This window comes from Suncus etruscus, chromosome 6 (genome assembly GCF_024139225.1).
Source record: "Suncus etruscus isolate mSunEtr1 chromosome 6, mSunEtr1.pri.cur, whole genome shotgun sequence".
Lineage (NCBI taxonomy): Eukaryota > Metazoa > Chordata > Mammalia > Eulipotyphla > Soricidae > Suncus > Suncus etruscus.
Window position 1 is genome coordinate 39,668,602 of NC_064853.1, and position 18,634 is coordinate 39,687,235.

The window sequence follows — 18,634 nt, forward strand, 5'->3', positions numbered from 1 at the left end:
GGCCGGAGAGATAGAATGATGGTAGGGCATTTGCCTTGCATGCAGAAGGACGGTGGTTCAAATCCAGATATCCCATATGGTCCCCCGAGCCTGCCAGGAGTGATTTCTGAGTGTAGAGCTAGGAGTAACCCCTGAGTGCTGCTGGGTGTGACCCAAAAACAAAAACAAAAAAGCAAACAAGGGGCCGGGCGGTGGCACAAGAGGTAAGGTGCCTGCCTTGCCTGCGCTAGCCTTGGGCGGACCACAGTTCAATCCCCCGGCGTCCCATATGGTCCCCCAAGCCAGGAGCAACTTCTGAGCGCATAGCCAGGAGTAACCCCTGAGTGTTACCGGGTGTGGCCCAAAAAACAAAAAAAAAAACAAACAAAAAAAAGCAAACAAACTTGCATATGGCTTTTTCTCCCTTGGAGAAACCTGTGTTTTCCCTTGAATACCTCTCTTACTCTATCTACCCTACAGATTTTTCTTTCTTTCTTTTTGTTTTGTTTTGTTTTGGGCCACACCCAGAGGTGCTCAGGGGTTATTCTTGGCTCTTTGCTCAGAAATTACTCCAGTCAGGGGACCGGAGAGATAGCACAGCGGTAGGACATTTGTCTTGCATGCAGTCAACACAGGACAGACCCCGGTTTGATTCCCAGCATCCCATATGGTCCCCTGAGCATGCCAGGAGCTTTTTTTCTGAGCACACAGCCAGAGGTAAACCCTGAGTGATACTAGGTGTGACCCCCTCCCCCAAAACCCCCCCCCCAAAAAAAGAAATTACTCCTGGTAGGCTTGGGGGGCTATATGGAATGTCAGGGATTGAACCCAGTTTGGCCATGTACAAGGCATACATCCTACCCTCTATACTAGTCCCTCCCCTCACATATTTTTCAATAAAACTTTTTATGGTTTTATTTTGTTTGTTTGATTTTGGTTTGGGCCTCACCTGTTGATTTTCAGAGACTTATTCCTGACTCTACAGTCAGGAATTATTCCTGACTGGCTTGGGAAACCTTATGGGATGTCAGGAATTGAAGATGAGTTAGCTACTTGAAACAAACACTGTAACCACTGTACTATCACTCAGGCCCCCTAAACTAGTTTTTAAAATAAACAGTTTTGTGTCACTATTTTGCTTTCTTCTGAAGCTCTTTTCTGTGAGATTTTGAATGCTTGCAAAGGTTAGGAATGACTTTCCTGTTTCTCCAAGAGCCTTTCCTAGCTCCAGCCTGAGTCCACTGCTCCCAGAGAACTCAGTTAGTATGGATCAACTCCCACACCAGGCAGAACAAGTGGGCTTCTGGCCAGCTTGATGGGGATGGTGGGGCGCATGGGTGCTCAGAGTATACTTTGCCAGTCCTGACCTACAACAAGCATTTCTTTGGGGGACTGAGGTGGGTCCAGCAGAGAGGTGTAAGCACTGTTTTCATGAGGCTGCCTTCCTTACTCCCCTCTTTGCTAAGTCACCCTGACATTCTTATATATGCAGAGAAAGCCAAGCCAAGAACATTTGGATAAATTACATATAATCTCCCCAAAGCCCTTTTTCTACTCTAGAGAAGATTTTTTTTTTTTTTTTGGTTTTTGGGCCACACCCGTTTGATGTTCAGGGGTTACTCCTGGCTATGTGCTCAGAAATCGCTCCTGGCTTGGGGGGACCATATGGGATGCCGGGGGATCGAACCGCAGTCCGTCCTACGCTAGCGCTTGCAAGGCAGACACCTTACCTCTAGTGTCACCTCTCCGGCCCTGACTCTAGAGAAGATTTTATTTTTTCTCTCAGCATGTTTCTTTTACTATTTTTCTTCACTTCTATAAGTGAATTTTTTCCTTTTCTTTTCTTTCATTTTTGGGCCATACTCAGCAGTTCTCAGGGATTGTTCCAGGTTCTGTGTTCAGAAATCATTCCTGGCAGGCTTAAGGAATCATATGGGTCCATATGAGTTGCAGGGGATTGAACCTGAGTTGACTACAAAAAAAGGCAAGCACCCTACCCACTATCGCTCTGGCACCCTATAACTGAATTTTTTTTGGATTTTGGGCCACACCCGGTGACGCTCAGGGGTTACTCCTGGCTATGCACTCAGAAATTGCTCCTGGCTTGGGGGACCATATGGGGGCACCGGGGGATTGATCTGTGGTCCGTCCTAGGCTAGCGCCGACAAGGCAGATGCCTTATTGCTCCGTGTCACCGCACTGGCCCCTAAAAAAGTGATTTTTGCATTTAGTTTTGAGTTTGATTATTAAAACTACACACATAATAAAAAGCATACCTTTGGGAGGGAGGGAGGAAGGAAGGTAGGAAGGAAGTTAGGAAGGGAGGGAGGGAGGGAAAAAAAGAAGAAAAAGTACACCTTTGTATTGCCTCTTTCTTCTGTTTAATTCCCATGGAACAAATATACGTAGTAGAATTATCAAAATATAAAGACCTGGGTAAGTTTACTAGTTCTGCGGGAAGCATGAGGTTGTAAAGCTCCATCAGATCTATGTGCTAATTCCTACTGTGTCGTGCTCTAGCTAGGGTATCACTGATGATGCTGGGGCTCTTTTTCCTTTTTTTGAAAAATGAAGGGATTTTTTTTTTTTTTGATCCTGAGGTCCATTTTGGTTCGAGAGACTATGATTATGTTATCGAACAATCCCTGGCACCCATGTATTCTATTATCAACTGCATGTTGGTTTGCTTAATTTCTTTTTTTTTTGGTTTTTGGGTCACACCCGGCGGTGCTCAGGGGTTACTCCTGGCTGTCTGCTCAGAAATAGCTCCTGGCAGGCACGGGGGACCATATGGGACACCGGAATTCAAACCAACCACCTTTGGTCCTAGATCGGCTGCTTGCAAGGCAAACGCTGCTGTGCTATCTCTCCGGGCCCATGGTTTGCTTAATTTCATGTAGAAATAATGTCTTCACAAATGAGTTTTACTTTATAGTCCTTTTTTTCCCTTTACCCAACAGCTTTCAGGGCTTATTTTTCCTCTATCTGTGCTCAGGGATCACTCCTGACAACCTTGGAGGTACCATGTAGGGTGCTGATGATTGACAAGGGTCAGCTGCATGCGAGGCAAACACTCTACCCATCATACTAACACTTCAGCCCTTTATCATCTTTTATTCTCCTGTAACTCACATGATTATGTGTGGAGACTTAAAGATTTGTATTTATTCCTGGAGGACTCACCACAATGAGACAATGTTTTGTTGTTTTTCTAGACAGACCAAATCCAAGTGTGAAATTTCCGAGATGGTTCGCTCCTCCACTATCACATTATCAGACAAGGCTCATATGTTATCAATGCAGAAGTTTGGGTTGCGAGACACGATGGTGAAATCACACCTAGTGCAGAAGGAAGAGGACTACACCTACATCCAGAACTTCAGGTAATTCACTGAGCCTCAGACTTGACAAGGTGAAATGATCATTCCATGCAAGATTTAAGCACCCACTTCCCTATGTGTGGAGTGCATGTGGAAACCACTCTGTTATAAACCCTCACTGTCTTTTTTTTTTTTTTTAACATACCCAGCGATGCTCAGGGGTTCCTCCTGGCTCTGTGCTTAGGAAACACTACCTGCTATACTATCGCTCTGGCCCTTCATTGTAGCATCCTTATAATAGACAAGATTTGGGGCCCAGAGAGATAGCACAGCGGTGTTTGCCTTGCAAGCAGCCGATCCAGAACCTAAGGTGGTTGGTTCGAATCCCGGTGTCCCATATGGTCCCCCGTGCCTGCCAGGAGCTATTTCTGAGCAGACAGCCAGGAGTAACCCCTGAGCAATGCCGGGTGTGGCCCAAAAACCAAAAAAAAAAAAAAATAATAATAATAGACAAGATTTGGAAACAAATCTGTATTCAACAGTGAGTCGATAAAAATTAGTGATATATAAACACAGTGGATTAGTGCTCAGCTGAGAAAAGATGCTCAGCCATTGCCACTGTCCCTTCTCTGTTGGCTGGTACAATTCAGTGGTGAGCTGAGACTAGACCCTGGTTTAGAAACCAAGGTTCTTCAGATGGGTGTATCTGTGCTGAAAGCATGCATGGGAATAGCCTGAACATGTGAAGAGGGGAGAACAGGTGGAACTGGAGGTTGTCATGCTAAGTGAAGAAAGAAAGAAAAAAAAAAATCAAACACTACGTGATCTCACTCATATGCAGAATATAAGGAAACAAAGCAAGGAATTAGATAATCCTTAATGAAAATAGCCCCTGAGATCTTTTGAATTGAGGATGCAAAGACCAAAGGGAAAGGAACTTTGGGATAATGGTGGAAGGATCTTGACATCTTGGTGGTAGGTGTGGTGTAGTACACTGTAAGTATAAAGCAACAATGACAGTATTATTGGGGCCCAATAATGCAGAGCCAGAAGCAACCCCTGAGCTCTACTAGATATGGCCACTAAACAAAAACAACAAACAAAATCTGTATTGCAAACTATTACATCTCAAAAAAACCCAACTGATTTGAAAATAAAAATAAGAGCAGAAGTACAGTGGGTAGGGCATTTGCCTTGCATGCAATTGACCCAGGTTCAACCCCCAGCATCCCATATGGTTCTCTGAGCCTGCCAGGAGTAATCCCTAAGCACAGAGCCAAGTGTAACCCTGATCATGGCCATGTGTGACCCACAAAACAAAACAAAACAAACAAAAAAAACATGGTAGATCACCTCTTGGTGCTAGTGTTTTTGTTTTTTGGAGGGTGGTGTTTGGGGCCATACCTGGCTATACTCAGGTTTCTTCCTGACTGTGCATTCAGATCACTTCTAGGGAGCTTTAAATATTGTATTGGGGATTGAACCTAGCTCAGTGGCCTTCAAGGCAAATAAATACCTTCTATATGACCTATCCAGCTCCTGCCATGATCTAGTTTAGATGGCATCTTATGTTCTAAAATTCTATTCTAACACTACTGAACCAGTCCAAATAATTATAAAATGCTTTTTTCTATCATTTCCAAAATCCTTTCCAGTGACTGATGATTCTTTTTGGTGACAGGTTTTTTGTGGGAACATACAATGTGAATGGCCAGTCTCCCAAAGAATGCCTCCGGCCCTGGCTCTGCGATGATATCCAGGCCCCTGATATATACTGTGTTGGGTAAGTGTTTCTTTCCTAGTCTCTGTCTCCACAGAATCAGACAGGCACAGAATGGGGCCTTGAGTCTAACTGAGACTTCCCAGCAGGCGACAGAAGTGAAACATGCATGTGCATATTAATTGCTGCTTCTCTGCCTGGTGTTGTTCTTCCTCATAAGCAGATTTCTAGCAGTAGAAAGTGATGTATGTGGCATCTAAATGCTAATATTTAATTTTTACTGCACCCTTTTGTTAAAGTCATTGAACCTTGAGCTGAATTTTATTGCTTAGACACTAATCACTTTGGTGATCATAAAGCGAAAGTATTGTTTACCTGTAAAGGAAGGTTAGCTTAAAAATAAAAATGTTTGGGGCTGGAGAGATAGCACAGCGGTAAAAGCATTTGCCTTGCATGCTGCCAACCAAGAACAGACAATGGTTCAAATCCCGGCATCCCATATGGTCCCCCGTGCTTGCCAGGGGCAATTTCTGAGCACGAAGCCAGGAATAACCTGAGTGCCACCGGGTGTGACCAAAAAAACCCAAAAATAAATAAATAAAAATGTTTGAAGCTGAGAAATAGTACATTGATTAGGGTGCTTGTCTTGAACTTGACCACCATGAGTTCCATTCCAGGCACCTCACATGGGTCCCCCAAGTAATGCTGGAAATAATTCCTGAGTGTGGAGCCAGGAATAACCCCTGAGCATTGTTGGGTATGGCCCAAAATAAAAAATAAAAATTTATAAAAAGGATTCTATCATTTAGGGTCCCTGCCCCCACCTCCTTTCTTTTCATCACTACTAGCATTGTTAGTGGAGATGGAACCTCAAATAATTCTGCATGGTAAATGGAAAGGACCTAAATTTAAAGGAATTTATGTAGTTCTGGGTCTTAGCTTGTTTGCCACAGTGTTTGCCACCAATGTAACTGACGACCTTAGAGGTGAGAGGGAGATTGTTCCAACTATTTCACAGACTAGTTATGAAGGAAAATGGGTTTTTGTGAGAGTTCCTTGGCTTTTTAGCAACTTGGTTCAAAATGTTTCCTTTTCAGGCTGGGAATTTGGCTCAGTGGTAGAACATTTACCTTCTATGAGGCCCTGAGTTCTATCTACTTTTTTTTTTGGGCCACATCTGGTGATGCTCAGGGGTTACTCCTGGCTAGGTGCTCAAAAATCACTCATGGCTTGGGGGACCATATGCGACACTGGAGGATCAAACTGTGGTCCATCCTAGGTTAGTGAGTGCAAGGCAAATGCCTTACTGCTTGCGCCACTGCTCCAGCCCCCAAATTTGGTTTATTTTTGGATTTTGGGCATTTTTTAGTTTTTTGGTTTTTGGTATTCAGGGGTTACTCCTGGATCTGTAGTCAGGAATTACTCCTAACAGACTCAAGTGACTATATGGGATGCTGAGGAATCAAACCAGGGCTGACCACATGTAAGGCAAATGCCCTCCCTGCTGTGCTATCACTGCAGCCAAAAAAAAGTGTTTCTTTTTCTTTCTTGGGTTTTCTTCAGTATAGCTAGAAAACAAAAATTTCAGCCTCAGCATCAGTCTGAAAATGTGTCATCTTGTTCATTGCCTTTCTCTACTGTCTGCCTGGTGCTTCTCCCAATAGATTCCAGGAGCTTGATCTGAGTAAGGAGGCCTTTTTCTTCCATGATGCCCCAAAGGAGGAGGAATGGTTTAAAGCTGTATCAGATGCTCTTCATCCAGATGCCAAATATGCAAAGGTAAAGGAAGAATCATGTGTTAATTTTACATGGCCCTGTTGAGTAATTCTAAAGATAGTTTTCTCTTTCCCATGACCTTTTTGTTTTTTTGCTTTTTTTTTTTAAGCCAGTCAAATTGAGCAGTGGGGGGGGGGGGGCTTTATATACCAACTTTTCTGATACTAACGTTAATTTGGGGGGGTTTGATTTTTGGTTTTTGGGTCACACCTGGCATCGCTCAGGGGTTATTCCTGGCTCTATGCTCAGAAATCACTCCTGGAAGGCTCAGGGGACCATATGGGATGCTAGGTTTCTAACCACCATCCTTCTGCATGCAAGGCAAATGCCCTACCTTCATGCTATCTCTCTGGCCCCCATCTGTGACCTTTTATCATAACCCATCCTGACCACCTGCTATTAGCAGTGCCAGATCTTTTAGAAGGGGTCTCTCCGGCTGGAGAGATAGCATGGAGGTAAGGCATATGCCTCGCATGCAGAAGGTCGGTGATTTGAATCCCGGCATCCCATATCGTCCTCTGAGCCTACTAGGAGCAATTTCTTTTGTTTCTTTTTTTGTTTTTGTTTTTGTTTTTTGTTTTTTGTTTTTTGGTCATACCCGGCAGCACTCAGGGGTTACTCCTGGCTCTATGCTTAGAAATCGCCCCTGGCAGGCACAGGACCTTATGGGATGCCAGGATTCGAACCACCATCCTTCTGCATGAAAGGCAAACACCTTACCTCCATGCTATCTCTCCGGCCTCATCCAGGAGCGATTTCTGAGCATAGAGCTGGGAATAACCTCTAAGCATGGCCAGGTGTGACCCGAAAACCAAAAAAAAAGGGGGGGGCCTCTCCATATAAGAATGTAGCTCTTCACACTGTAGGCTATTCATGTTATCACAGAGCATGCTGCTGTGCATCAGATGGGCAACAATCTGCCCCATGTCCTCATGCAAAGAGCACCCATGAAGACTCAATCAACTTAGGACTACTTTGGGAAATTTATTTTTGGTTTTGGCTCCTGTCTGTTAATTTTTTGGTGTATACATATATATATATATATATACATATATATATATATATATATGTTTGTTTGTTGTTTTGGGGGCCATACCTGGCAGCACTCAGGGCTTACTCCTGGCTCTGTGCTCAGAAATCGCTCCTGGCAGGCTCGAGGGACCATATGGGATGCTAGGGATTGAACCCGGGTCCGTCCCGGGTCGGCCAAGTGCAAGGCAAACACCCTACCATGGTGCCGTCACTTTAGTCCCGGTCTATATTTTTTCTTTTGGTGGGAGGGCCACACCTTTTGGTGCTCAGGGAACCATGCATTTCTGGGAACTGAGCCACATTTTCTGCATGCAAAGTATGTACTCAGCCCCTTAACTATCTCTCCAGACCATTGACTGCAGTTTAATACCACGACCTGCATGTTTGGCTTTATTTTCCAGGTGAAACTCATCCGACTGGTTGGGATTATGCTTCTGCTATATGTCAAACAGGAACATGCAGCACATATCTCAGAAGTGGAAGCTGAGACAGTGGGGACAGGAATTATGGGCAGGATGGTGAGTTCTTAGTTGGTTTACCTGTCTCTTAGAAACTTTGCTCCCCAAAGGTTTGACCCTGCCTCTTAATGCACAATGAGTGCAGGTGTGCCAGTTTGAATGTGGTGCCTTACAGAGAATCTAGATTGAGCAAACTGTTTAGTGGTCCTCACACTTTTTAAACAGAGGGCCAGTGCACTGTCCCTCAGACCACTGAAGGGCTGGACTATAGTAAGAACAAAAATTATGAACAAATTCCTAGGCACTGCATATATCTTATTTTGAAGTGAAGAAACAAAACGGAAACAAATACAATATGTGGCCCACGGGCCATAGTTTGAGGACCACTGGCTATAGGTTGTATCCTAGTGAGTTGCTTACCTGATGTGCTGGCATAAATCCTCACGTTCACTCCTCACTGGGGCCTCTAGTTAGATTTCCTATCTGATCTGTGAAGGAAAAAGAAAGGTTGCAGAAAATATGCTGAGCCACCACAGAAAAGGAAGCAGGTCAAAAGTTTGCAAATTCCTGTTCTTTGGTATTTGTCCTTTTTTGGTCACACCCAACAGTGCTCAGCCTCTTCCTGAAGCTCTTCAAGTCCTGTTTAGCTTCTGCATTACAAACTTAGCTGCATGTGGAAAAGAGAGACATGTGGTTGGTTGGTTGGTTTGTAGTTTCCTGGAAAACATACTCAGCTCTGCCTCTGGCTACTCATCCTTTAATTTGCTGGAATTTGGGTTTGAGATCTGGACAATGGGGGTAATACTGCTTCTTTGCTCCTCTCCCGATTGTTTTGTTTCTCTTCTAATGCCTAAGAAACATTTTGGAAGCTTGCAGGTTGAAATGACTGCTGTGGTCAAGTTGTGAATTAGGTTTTTGGGGGGGTCCTTTCCTTAGGGTAACAAAGGAGGAGTGGCCATCAGATTTCAGCTCCACAACACCAGCATCTGCATTGTGAACTCTCACCTGGCAGCCCACACAGAAGAGTATGAGAGGAGGAACCAGGACTATAAGGATATTTGTTCGCGGATGCAGTTTTGTCAGGCTGACTCCAGCCTCCCCCCACTCACCATCAGCAAGCACGAGTGAGTCTGGACTACTCCTTGCACTGCAGGTGCAGAACAATGAGCTTTTTCTTTTGTTTTTCCTTTTTGGGAGAGGGGTGGATACACCCACTGGTCCGTCAGGATAGATCCTGGCAGTGCTCAAGGGACTGTGCAGTACCAAGGACTGAATTGGGCTCCCACGAGCAAAGCAGGCTCTCCAGAGCTTTGAACCGTTTCCTCACCTGACTGTTTTCTTCAGATGGGGAAGGCTGGAGGCCGCCCACTGCTGGAGCAGGGACTCTAGCCACCTTTAGTTAACATGTGAATTGTGTCTCTTGGAAATATTTTGTTTCCTAATGTGCCATCTTCAACATCATTTGTCCTTAGAAGACATCTAAGATTGATTCTAATCTGGCCCTGCCTTGATACTTCAGAAGGAAAGCAACCAAAGAAAGACTATCAGGATTTAGAGATGTGTTTCGGGATTTTACATCTCTGTTCTTTCGCAAAGCATATGTAGTGGCAGAATGGAATGCCTGGTTTGCCTTCATAAGTCTTAGATATACCTCTTGCTTCAACTTTACAGAACCAAGACTGTAGCTACTTAGAGTATCTTCAGTTGACTTCTGTTTATTCTCTTTATGTCTCTAAATTTCCTGTATATCTAAAGTCAAGGCATATTAGGATGTTAGACTGAAAGGTAATGCTTGATGCCTATGCCACTTCTTTGATAAAGAAGTCACTGGGCCACATTGTCTGCCAGTGACCCAGAATCTAGCCTCTTATCCTGCCCACTGGGGCAGTATAATAGTCTTGAGCTCCAGTTATTCTAGAAGCTGACAGGATGATGTTCCTGCTCCTGGGAACCTGCCAGGGAGACCTCCGTCCTGCTGGTCCTGCAGCATATACTGTTGTGAAATCTCTAATGATAAAAATCACTGTCCTCAGGGATAGAAATATTGGCCTTATAGGGTGTCCAACATGATCTGGAAGCAGTGGATTCTTTTTCTCCCAAACAGCAAATGTGATAGAACATATGTCACAATGCACATAGAATAGAGGGAAGACACAGTGGGGGTGGTTCTGCCCAGCCCCATTGGGAAGCTTGAGCTTTGTTTCAGGAATCTTGAGGGACTCAGTTTTGGAAACTGCATGTTTCCAAAATATACTGGGCTGTATGTTCTATAGCCCAGATGGTTTCTCAAGACAAAAGTGTCATCCTGGTTTGGGGTCCCTGGGCGTTTGACATTGTTCTCGGTATTTGAACTTGATTGATTTTCCCCCAGGACTGAGGTGAAGTGTCTGCCTTTGAAATTTTATCACACAGCCTTTCTAGTTGTATAAAAAGAGTAAGGTCATTAAGGAGACTTCAAGGCTATTTATCATGAAGTAGGACCAAAGCTAATTGAGTAAACAATGTACTAGGCATGGCATTACTTGGAATAGCAAGAGAAAAAGGCTCCTGAGTCCTTTCTTCACCCAGATCCCAATAGATTGAGGTTAGGGTCTTCTGTCAGAAGCTGACTAGGATGGACCAAGTCCCTCCCAAATCTGTGACCTTTGTGCTCTGTCCTGACAGTGTGATCTTGTGGCTGGGGGACCTCAACTACAGGATAGAAGAGCTGGATGTGGAAAAAGTGAAAAAGCTCATCGAAGAGAAGGCCTTTCAGACCCTGTATGGGTATGATCAGGTACAGATGGTCACCTGCACCTTCTTCAGGCAGCTGTCCCCTGACCGAGAGGATGGAGAGGCCTGGCTTCCCACCTCACAGTCTCTTCTTTAACCTTGGTGGAAGTTTTCCTGAGGAGCTGGTGTTCTACCATTTCTTCCTCTCATCTTTGCTCCTTCTTTCCTACTTATCTCTCTATTGCACTTTGAGGTGCTTGTCTCCCTGGGGAGTCACTCTTGCACATGTACAGTCGTTGATTCATTAATTAATTCAAATTCATGCTAATAGTGTACCAAGCTTCTCACAAAGAAGAACCGATACATTTAAGGTGATTGACTTAATTTTTGTTTTTGTTTTTGAATAACACCTGATGATACTTTGGTTTCCTGAATATGTATTCAGGAAATATGAGGGACTATATGAGGTACCAGATCAGCTATATGTAAGGCAAATGTCCTCCCCACTATATTATTTCTGGCCCCAATTTTTTTTGAATGAGCCTCTATTCTCCCTCTCTCTTCACCAAACTTTCCATAGTGAATGACAGATCTTTTCCCAAGCAACTTTTCTCACTCCTGAGAGGAATTAATTCTGAAATCTATTCCTCATTGTTGTCGAAGCCTAAGTTTTTCTCCACAAATTAGCCATTGCATGGGACAAGAGGAGTCTTTTACTCCCAGACTTTACTCAGCTTCTTCCCCTCAACAGATTTAAAAATTGTTCAAGTAGTCAGAATAGTTTCAAAGTTTACTTGCCTTTCCTTTTTAGTCTCTGTTCCTTTTAATAGCCTATGTATAGAATTAATATAAAGCTTACTTATTTTTGATTTTTGACCATATCTGTCAATGATCATGGGTTGCTTTTAGCTCAGGGAACCAGGTGGTGCTGGGAGTTGAATCCAGGCCTCTTGCACAGAGCATGCTCTCGGCCCATCAAACTGTTTATTTCTAATCTAAGTCTTTCTGTCACTCCCCCCTCACTCCCCAATGCAGATCAGTTGAAGAAAAAAAATCTGAATTTTTTATGTCTTTCTTTATGGAATAATCTCTTTATTGACTCATTTTCCTCTTCAACTCTTTACTTTGGTAAGTTTTATTCCCTTTAATTCCTCTCTCAGCATTGATTTGGTTGGTTATCTAACTGTTCTATAATTGCCTCTGCATTCTGAACTGAGACCGTCTAATTTCCCTGGAGTCTAATACCCATTTCCTCTGCCTTCCTATCTAATCTTTCCTCAAGTAATAACACCTAGTTTGTGTATTTTCTGCTTTCTGGAAGGTTTTAAATTCAGCTATACCCATTTGAGAAGCATCAACTTATAATAATGCCTGCATTTTTATTATTTCCTGTTGCGTTTTCCTTAATAGCTTCATTTTAAGAACTTTTGTTTTGGGTTATTTGGTGCCTGTTGTCCCCTGGGTAGCTGAACCTTTCTCCAACATTAGCACTGTAGCTCTTTCCCAATCCAGTCGAACTCAGACTGGGTCACCTGGAGAGGGGCACCTCTGGGTTTTTCTCCCATAGAGCTAGACTACTTGTCAGACACTGTTCTAAGTTGAAAGTTTATTTCTTTGAATAACTCTGGGAAGTAAATTCTATTACAGCTCTAAAATTTCCAGATTGGGAGAACAAGGCCTAGAGCTTTCTCATTTTATGTAATGAATATGGCAAACACGATCCTGTGTCATTGAAAACTATGGGGAAGTGATACCTCTCAGCACTTAATACTAGAAGGAACATTGCAGTAGGAAGCCCTGTGGTTTGATTCATTCTTTTTTTTTTTTTTTTTTTTGTTGTTGTTTTGTTTTTTGGGCCACACCCGGCAGGGCTCAGAGGTTACTCCTGGCTATCTGCTCAGAAATAGCCCCTGGCAGGCACAGGGGACCATATGGGACACCAGGATTCGAACCAACCACCTTAGGTCCTGGATTGGCTGCTTGCAAGGCAAATGCTGCTGTGCTATTTCTCCGGCCCCAATAAATTGGAATTCTAAATTCTTTTTTTTTTTTTTTTTTAGGGGGGGGCGTTTGGGCCACACCCGGCGGTGCTCAGGGGTTACTCCTGGCTGTCTGCTCAGAAATAGCTCCTGGCAGGCACGGGGGACCATATGGGACACCGGGATTCGAACCAACCACCTTAGGTCCTGGATCGGCTGCTTGCAAGGCAAACGCCGCTGTGCTATCTCTCCAGGCCCTGATTCATTCTTTATCAAAGCCTTAAATGCTGTCCAACAGGTGGAGAAATGGTCCACCTGTTTCTCTTCTTACAAGTCAGTGAACTTGGGACCTTGTAGAAGAACATTCTCTGGTGCCTTTTCCTATGGAGTTGTGTTCATAGATTGGTGTTTCCTCCACTATGTCAAAGTTTGACCTTTTTATTCTAAGAGCCTTTTCTCTTCCATCCTTTTGTACAGCTAAGAGCGCAGATGGCTGCAAAGGCTGTCTTTGAAGGCTTCACAGAGGGGGAGCTCACATTTCAGCCAACCTATAAGTATGACACTGGCTCTGATGACTGGGACACCAGGTAAGTCAGAGGCTGCTTCAGAAGGTAGAGTCAAAGTATCAGAGATACCCCCAAGGCAGGTTTCCTGTGGCCTCATCCCCAGGCTTTATTCTCCCATGAAACATCTCTATATGTGCTCCTTAAGTTCTGCCTTCCTATGTGTTCTTTGACTGTCTTTGCCTTTCTTCTATAATTATCCCTGACATTGACTGTAGGAATATAAGATGATTCTAATTAATTTAGCTTGTCCCTAAATAGTAGTTGATAATCTTTAGTAATGCTGACAGTATTCTAGCCTCTGTTGAATACACAGTATTTGTATGATCTCATGTAATCTTCCCAACAACCCATTGAGGTAGGTATCATTTGTCACTCTCATTTTGTAAGTCTAGAAATTGAGGCACAGGAAAATTAAAGGCCCTTTTTATTTTTGTTTTTTGTTTGTTTGTTTGTTTGTTTGTTTTTGTTTTGGGGCCAAAACCGATGGTTCTCAGGGGTTCTTCCTGACTCTTTGTTCAGGGGTCATTCCTGGCAGTTCTTTGGGGACCATGTAGTATGTCAGGGATCAAACCCTGCTCGACCAATGAGCAAGGCAAACAGCCTACCTATTGTGCTATGACTGTGGCCCATTTGTTTTAGTTTGTTTTCTAAACCACACCTTGGTAATGTTTAAGGATTTTTCCTGGCTTTGTACTGAGGAATTAATTAATGGGATTTTAGGGATTGAACCTGGGTTACCTATGTGCAAGGCAAGCACATATCAATTGCACTATCTCTCCAGTCCTGGGCCCTTTCTTTTTGGATTGAATTATTTTAGGGAAGATGTCACACTGGCAATGCTTGCAGGGTCTCAAACTCAATTTACCTGTGGGCTGCAGGAGACAAAGTCGGGGTGATCCTTGAGTGCAAAGTCAGTAGTAAGGCTTGAACATTGAGGGGTGTGACCCAAACAACTAAAACAAAACTAAGCAAAAAAGGTGCCTCTATGGGGCCGGAGAGATAGCATGGAGGTAAGGCGTTTGCCTTTCATGCAGAAGGTCATCGGTTCGAATCCCGGCGTCCCATATGGTCCCCCGTGCCTGCCAGGAGCAATTTCTGAGCATGGAGCCAGGAGTGACCCCTAAGCACTGCCGGGTGTGACCCAAAAACCATCAAAAAAAAAAAAAGGTGCCTCTAGGGCAGGGCCACAAAATGTTGTACGGAGGGCTGTTTGCGACTCCTGAGCCGAGAGTTTGAGACCCCTGAAGGACTACTTCCAGCATGGCATCTGGGGTACCAAGTGGTTTTGAGATTGAACTCTGGACTACTACATGCATAGTCTGTGCTTTACCTGTTTGAGCCATTTCCCACCTCCTAAAATAAACACACTTTTTTGTTTTTTGGCCCAGACCCAGTGACACTCAGGGGTTACTCCTGGCTATGCACTCAGAAATTGCTCCTGGCTTGGAGACCATATGGAATGCCAGGGATCTAACCAAGGTCCGACCCGGATTGGCCATGTGCAAGGCAAACCCCTCCCACTGTGCTATCACATTGGCCCTATAAACGTATTTGAACAAAGAAGTAGAAGGGTTGGAACTTGAATACAGGCCATAGGAATTCAGAGCCTGTTTGAACCTTGTCTTCCTCCCCCTTCCGTTGGTGACTGTGCTGATGTGGGTGCACATGCACATTGGATTGAGGTGTTTGCACTCTCTTGGTTGTACTGTGGATTTCACCTGTGGTAGCTGTGCCAGAGCTCACAGCTTTGCCTTGGGAATCACATGGATGGGGCAGTGCTGGGGTTGAGCTCTCAGCTTCATGTCTGTGATATAGATGCTATACCAATGAGCCCTCCCTGGGCTTTAACTACCGTTTTTTAATTTTGTTTTGTTTTGGGGTTGTGTTCAGGGATTACTTATGGCTATGAGCTCAAGAATCACACTTTACAGTATTCAGACCATATGGAATGCTGGGGATCAAAATGAGGTTGGCTGATTGGGTTGGCCATGTGCAAGGCAAGCTTCTTTCCTGATATACTATCTCTCGAGCCCAAGTCAATACCATCTTTTAAGAATCAGAGAGTGAGTTTCTTTTTTTTTTTTTTGGTTTTTGGGCCACAACCGTTTGATGCTCAGGGGTTACTCTTGGCTATGTGCTCAGAAATCACCCCTGGCTTGGGGGGACCATATGGGACGCCGGGGGATCGAACCACGGTCCGTTCCTTGGCTAGCGCTTGTAAGGCAGACACCTTACCTCTAGCGCCACCTTCCCAGCCCAGAGAGTGAATTTCTTGTTATTTTCTTCTTCTTTTCTTTTTGTTTGCTTATTTGGTTTTGGGGTGTTTTTTGTTTTGTTTGTTTTCGGGTTTTTTTTTTTTCTCTTTTGGCCCACACCTGGCAATGTTCAGGTCTTATTCCTGGCTCTGCACTCAGAAATTACTCCTGGCAGAGTTTGGGAGACCATATGGAATGCTGGATGGCAGACACATGCAAGGCAAACACAGTACCTGCTGTACAATCTTGACTCACACCTGATCTCCAAAGGAGGATAAAGAGAAGTTATTCAGAAGATGCTTAGCTTTGTCTTGGTTATGAAGTAGTATTTAGAGGATACATGTGACCCCATGGATAGGCCTGAATGTATCACCGGGCCAAGTGGAAACCAATGGATGCCATCCCATCACTCCCACTGGTGAACCAGGCACTCTCCAGGCAAGAGTGCTGCTGTGCAGCGGGTGGCTCCTAGAATGAACTTTGCTTTTCAGTGAGAAGTGTCGGGCTCCTGCCTGGTGTGATCGGATCCTCTGGAAAGGCAAGAACATCAAGCAGCTGAGTTACCAGAGCCATATGGCCCTGAAGACCAGTGACCACAAGCCTGTCAGCTCAGTGTTTGATATTGGGGTAGGTGGACAACTGGTGCCTATTGTTTGTAACTCCTCTGTAGAGGCTTAGTTCTTACAACCAAGACTCCTTCTATAATTCTGGTTTCTTTTCCTCTTGACTGTGATGGTTTATAGCTACTGGACCTGCGCTCCCACATACTAAGCTTGTATTCAGCTCTTTGAGAGCTCTGTGGCCCAGGAAACTCCTTTCAAAAACCATTTTAATTTAAACTTAATTGCATTGATATACTTCTATATATTTCTACATGCATGGAACTTGAAAATAGCCCCTTTGCTTTTTGTTTCAGTGTCACACCTGGCAGTTCTGAAGTCTTGATCCAGGCTTTGTGCTTGGTGGACCATATTGATGCTAGGAATTGAACCCAGATCAGCTGCATGCAAGGCAATGCCTTACCACTCTCTACTACCACTCTGCCACCCCACTGATCCCCTGATTTTTTTCTGTATCTTTCAAAATATTTTTCTATATATTTACAAGTAATATATTATGCATATCTTACATATGATAGAAGGAATGTTTTTTCTTTTGTGAAAGAGGTGACATAAGTAATATTGCTCTGAAAATATAATTTCTTTTCTTTTTCTTTATCTTTTTTTTTTTTTTTTTTTTTTTGGTTTTTGGGTCACACCCAGCGGTGCTCAGGGGTTACTCCTGGCTGTCTGCTCAGAAATAGCTCCTGGCAGGCATGGGGGACCATATGGGACACCGGGATTCAAACCAACCACCTTTGGTCCTAGATAGGCTGCTTGCAAGACAAATGCCACTGTGCTATCTCTCCGGGCCCGGGATTTGGTAATTTCTAACTTTCATTTCCCTGACTGCTGGTGTTGAGTTATCTACTTATTTACTTTTCTGTTTGTAACTCTTCATCTTTGACTTCTTAGTTTCTTTATGGTATAGGTTCTCAAGACTGCAGATGGGACAAATCAAGATTTGTGGGGATGGGGTCAGAGAAATAGCACAGCACATTTGCTTTGCACATGGCCAACCCATGAGGTCAATCTCTAGCACCTCATATGGTCCCCCAAGCCGTCTAGGAGTCATTTCTGAGTGCAGAGCCAGGAGTAACTCTGAGCACTGTCGAGTGTGACCCCAACCCCCCCCCCCCCGAAATAAACAATGAAAGATATGTTGAGATGAGGTGAGTTTAAGAAAGACTAGTGAATGTTGTAATAAAATTTTTATTAATGAGAAATGACAAAAATGTTTATAATTCAACATCGAGAAAGAAAAGACTGGACCAGAGAGATAGCACAGAGGTAGGGCGTTTGCCTTGCATGCAGCTGATTCAAAATAGACGGTGGTTTGAATCCTGGCATCCCATATGGTCCCCATGCCTACCAGGAGCGATTTCTGAGTACAGAACTAGGAGTAACCCCTGAGCGCAGCTGGGTGTGACCCAAAAACAAAAAGGAAAAAAGAAAGAAAAGCCTGACAAAATCTTTGACTAATGATCGAGTACAGACTGAAAAAAAAAATTGCTCAGTGCTACCATCAGTCCACTTGCTACATAAGTTTCTCACTGAAAGGCCCAATGGCAGTGATGGTAGATGATACAGAGCAAGGTTCTAAGCAGCTTGACCTGGGTCCCAGAAAGCTGTAAGAACTGCCATGTTAGCTTTCATTCTGATATCTTCTTTCTACTCCTGGGAGAACAGGTGCCTTTCTCACAGTCTTTGCTCTGGAACCCTTCTAAGTCTGATGTTAGTTGTATTCTTTGTTAATTGTCTGGTTTAGTCTTCCTTTGCTTCTGCATGAACAGCAGTGGCTGTTCCCAGGGTTGCAAATGCACCCCATGCTGGAAAGAGGAGGTGGGGACCCGAGCACTCATTGTCCTATGTTTACCTTGCAGGTCAGGGTCATCAATGAAGAGCTCTACCGGAAAACACTAGAGGAGATTGTTCGGTCCCTGGATAAGATGGAAAATGCCAGCATTCCTTCTGTGTCTCTCTCCAAGCGAGAGGTAGCAAGGGGGCAGGGCAACCATATTGGCATCAGGCTTTTTTCTATTCACAGAGCTTTAGTCTTATCTACTAGGGTTCAGAATTCCAGGAAGCACCTGTGCGATTCTTGACTTGGTTTTATCAATGGTTACTTCCAGAAGATGTGGAACTGATGACACCAAAGAAGGGAAACTTATTGGGTTAGGTTATTTTAGTCTTCTTATCTTCTAAATCAGAAGTCTTTAAAACCCTTTCTGGCTCATC

The 18,634-nt window shown here is 44.0% G+C and overlaps 1 protein-coding gene across 1 annotated transcript in view; it reads left to right on the plus strand.

Annotated features, from left to right (window-relative positions):
* INPP5B (inositol polyphosphate-5-phosphatase B) overlaps positions 1–18,634 on the plus strand; it is a 78,808-nt gene that overhangs the window by 47,207 nt on the left and 12,967 nt on the right. Inside the window, exons 9-17 of the mRNA XM_049774676.1 lie at positions 3,195–3,362; positions 4,981–5,082; positions 6,684–6,798; positions 8,229–8,345; positions 9,222–9,409; positions 10,950–11,061; positions 13,454–13,563; positions 16,289–16,424; positions 18,280–18,390. Coding sequence (XP_049630633.1) covers positions 3,195–3,362; positions 4,981–5,082; positions 6,684–6,798; positions 8,229–8,345; positions 9,222–9,409; positions 10,950–11,061; positions 13,454–13,563; positions 16,289–16,424; positions 18,280–18,390 — 1,159 coding nt within the window. The remainder of the gene's footprint in view (positions 1–3,194; positions 3,363–4,980; positions 5,083–6,683; positions 6,799–8,228; positions 8,346–9,221; positions 9,410–10,949; positions 11,062–13,453; positions 13,564–16,288; positions 16,425–18,279; positions 18,391–18,634) is intronic.